Source organism: Thalia democratica, chromosome 4, assembly GCF_965202585.1.
Source record: "Thalia democratica chromosome 4, ktThaDemo2.hap1.1, whole genome shotgun sequence".
NCBI lineage: Eukaryota > Metazoa > Chordata > Thaliacea > Salpida > Salpidae > Thalia > Thalia democratica.
The window spans coordinates 1,774,397-1,778,541 of record NC_139168.1 but is presented as its reverse complement, the minus strand read 5'-3'; the positions used below and the strand labels follow the sequence as shown (position 1 = coordinate 1,778,541).

At 31.3% G+C, this 4,145-nt stretch overlaps 1 protein-coding gene across 1 annotated transcript; it reads right to left on the bottom strand.

Annotated features, from left to right (window-relative positions):
• Positions 1–2,368: 2,368 nt before the first annotated feature.
• Positions 2,369–4,145, bottom strand: LOC145835003 (kelch-like protein 7). The gene is made up of 2 exons (XM_082942533.1): positions 3,950–4,145; positions 2,369–3,711 (listed from the first exon to the last, which is right to left on the bottom strand). Exons 1-2 carry the CDS (start codon positions 4,143–4,145, stop codon positions 2,369–2,371), a joined length of 1,539 nt encoding a protein of 512 aa, XP_082798659.1.

The window sequence follows — 4,145 nt, the reverse complement described above, 5'->3', positions numbered from 1 at the left end:
GTCAGTATTTGTAAAAATAAATGCTTGAAAAATTTTGTTGGAACTCTATAAAATTTTTAAGAATCTTCATTATTTGGTTTTGAGTAAGTTATATACGTCATAATTTTGAAAATTCATTAAAAAATACATTTTAAATATTACAGTTTAGTTCAACAACTTAGCTGTTTGTTTGAATTTTAATACTCGTGTAAGCGTTTCATTTTAAATTTTAATAAAACACAAAAATGCACGTCGTTTTATTATAAATCTTCTGGTTGTAATGTTTTAACTTAGTGCTTAATTAAATTAAACAATTGTGTTTAGTAATATATAATATAACTTTTTACACTAGTAGTAGATCACTTATTTAAAAAATTATCACTGAATTTGTTATGTTAAGGGCAAAGGGGGGTCAATCACCTTTTTCACAGTTTAGCCTTATTTTATTGAGTTGTAACTAAGCTATGAAGTTCTTTTTGCAGATTTTTAAAGTTCAAAAAAGTTTATAAAGTTTTGATCTAAAGCTGGTTAAAGTAGGAGACAACAACAGTACTAATCAGATTCCCAATGCCTCAAATTAAATTCTAAAGTTATTTTCCTTACTTTGAAAAAATTTCAGGTTAAATTGGTCTCAGTCAGGCACTAAGTAATTTTTTTTTGTTTTCCAAAGAATTTATAGCTAGTTCCATCTACTAGTGTCAACATGAAAAGAGGAAAAGTTATTATATTATACCGAACCTATCTATTCTTAATCAACTGCAACTTTTAATTCAAGCTGTAAAATACAAAAATTTAATGTTATTTATTACCTCTGAATACCAGTTTTATACAAAAATGCAAATATAAAACATGCTAACATTTAATCAACAGACTAGTGAAACGTATAACTTTTATAAATAAATAAAAAATTTGCCAATGAAGAAACCAACTGCACAAATTAGAAACCACAAGTATAAGCTTTCTTTAAAATCATGTTTAAAATAATATCCCCATTAAACTTTTAGGTATTGTTCTTTTAGTAATGTAACTCTTAGATCAGGGTTTCCCAGAGAATTTAGGGGACTATAAGCTCAAAGGGGGCAATATTTTGAAACTTACACTAGTTATACTGAGGTTGGTGGTAAACAGTGAAAGTAGGTCTTGGCGTGTTTAAGAGTAGTTTTTTAACTTATACTAGATATTTTGGTAAAACTTCAGAAAGTTAGAGGTTCGTGAGATGTGAAAGGGGAGCCACAAGACCATAATTTGAAGCTTACTTTATATATTCTAGAGTTGATGATTAACATCCAACAAAGACCTTAGGTGTATTTAACATAAGTATTTTGAAATAATATGTTGAAGGGGGCCAGAGCTTTTTTAATTTCTTTAAGGGAGCCTTACCCAAAAAAAGTTTGGAACATCCTATATTAGAGCTATTAACTACCTAAACTACATAAAAGCTATTAGGTATTTCATTTTACATCAGGGGTGTGTTCTTTTTTGAAAAACAACTTTTACGACTCCTGAAAAAAAAAGGAAATTACTTACTAAAAACGTTTATTAAGCAGATACTTAACATGTTAGAATATTTTGCTAAATATTTAAACAAAAACTATTAAGAAATTAAAGTAAGTTAAAAATTTATTATTTGCTGGTGTTACACTTGCTAAAAGCAGAAACTGAGTTAAAATTAGAATTTATCTGTGATGTCAAAATGAATTTAGAGCTTGTGAGAGCTTTTTGTACTAATACTATTTACAAAGTTACATAACGTTTACAAATTCTACTATATTTGTATAAACAATGATTTTTCACTGTTTTCGATTTCGAAAGAAAAATTTACTTCAAAAATGTACAATGCTATTTATTAAACTTTGCTAAAATTAATTTATTGTAAAAAATACATTAGAGTTAAGCATAATTTTGCAAATTTTATAATTACAGTAATTAAAAATAAACTTGTAAAAAAACAGATTCTTAAACGTCTTTTACATTTATGATTTTATAATGTTATTTTATATTTTTCTTTAATTAATTAAGTTTTTAGCATTATGCTAAAAAATAAAGATTTTTAGTTAGTTTTTGAAGGCCATAGAGTTTCTAAAATTTTTTTCAAATACAATAAAAGCCCTTGTTTAAAAGCTTTAATTCTATACTATACGGTGCATTTTACAGAATAATAACAATAATTAACTTTTGATATGTAGTCATTTGTGGAAAATGTTTCCATATCATACTTAGTTGAAGTTTAAAAAGTTGTATGGTGCTATTCAAACTGCAAAAAAAAAGTGTTATTTTAGGGATTTAAATAACATAAGAAACATTAAAGGGCCACAATGTTAAGCCTTTGCTAATTTCAGTAGTAATTTTATTTTACACGGTAAAATAATCGAACCACCAAGCAAAACAATCAAAGAATAACATTAAATTTTGGATATTTAATGCAGTGATAATTAAGATGCAAATCGAATTGCCAGGAAGTAATTATCTTCTCCCATTCTGATTCCTCTGGATCGAAAACAACATATTCATATTTGTCAACAAACGCTATTATCTTACCGCCCTTCGTCAAACATTGAAAGTTAATAAAGTCTCCCCGAACGGGCGGAGCTTGAAGAAAAGCAAACTTCCTGCTGTAAAGATCAAAAACCTCGAAACTTTCCACTCCACTGATCACGTACATTTTGCTCCCGATGCTCATCGAGGCGTGACCGCTTTTTCCCTCCATCATGTCGGGCATGTCACGTGACCATTCATCCGCGCAGTGATCGTACGCTTCAACGGATGTCGGATGATCGAATCCTCCTGACGTCACAATTCTCCCGTTGAATACGGATGACGCGGACCCCTTGCTGCAACGTTTGGTATTTTCAAGCTCCCTTAAACTTTCAGTGCTGGGATCAAAAACAAAAAAGTTGGTTTCTGATCGCGCCAAAATGTAAATCTTTCCCTCCAAGCTGCATGTTGAAAAATTTTCGCAGTTTATCGAACAATCGGGAAAGTTCACTTCGACCCACGATCCAGTCAAAACTGAATAAGACCGCACATACACATTGTCAAAAAAACGCTCGTAACTGAAGAAGTATATGATCCCATTCACGAACTCAACTGAGACCACGCGGATATTTTCATTCATGCGTGCGATCTCAGTGATGAACGAGCGGTCCTCATTTTCCAATTTAAACACGTGATATGCGTCACGAAAGGAAGCATTAAACATACTGCCGCAAATCGCCACCTCGAAATTATCTTGAGCGCAATATCTCACTCGACAGTCCACAGAGCTCGGGTCAAGACTCAGAATAGTTTTATCTCTGATAGCTTTGAGTATAAACCCCTTACTCTCAGCACATTTTGAAAATGTTTTAGCATCTAACAGTGTGTTTAAGGCAGCAGTTGAGAGCAAAGGTAGACGAATTTTTTTCACCAAGCCTAATGTAAGCTTGCTTCTTGATTTTGGATCGTGTTCTATCCAACTGTTCACAGCTTTTGCTACCTCAAGTTCCGAGGTTATATTCAATCCTGAACTAGACAAGATCCTCACAAGGAGATCAAAGCTCAAACCGTCCAACATTTTGTTCTCGGCTAAGTAGCAGAACCACCTTGTTATGAAGTCGAAAGTGCACTTTTTAATTTGTTTGTTTTGGGCAATAATGGAAAATTGATGGTAGAAACAAACGTTATCAATATTCAGGTCAATCTTGAACGAGTCGAGCAAATGTTGCTTGGCGTTGTCGAAATTGAGTAGTTTTGCTATTTTGTAAAGTTTAAAGAAATTTTCGTTCGATAACTTCATATTGCCTACAAAAGATTATTTAATTCTAGTTTTATTAGTTTAATATAAAAAAACAGAAGTTAACGAAACTACATAGAGATGCAATCTATTATGAGTATATTCTTTATTTCTACGAAAAAACCATCATATAATTAAAAGAGAATAGAAAAAACTTTTTACCTATACGAAAAAATTCAGAGAAATTTTTCAATGCACTTTCATCAAAACACAAAACTGCATTTCTTTTGAAACTTTTCACAACATTTTCGTCTTCTGAATTTTCGTTTTCATCGAAGTTCCTGAGAAACTCTTCACAAAGTTCACGGTTCTCAGAGTTCGTGGTTTTTATTTTTTCAACACCAGGTGCGCTCGAGGCTTCAATGTTGCCAGTTGTGTTTTCAAAAATTGACAT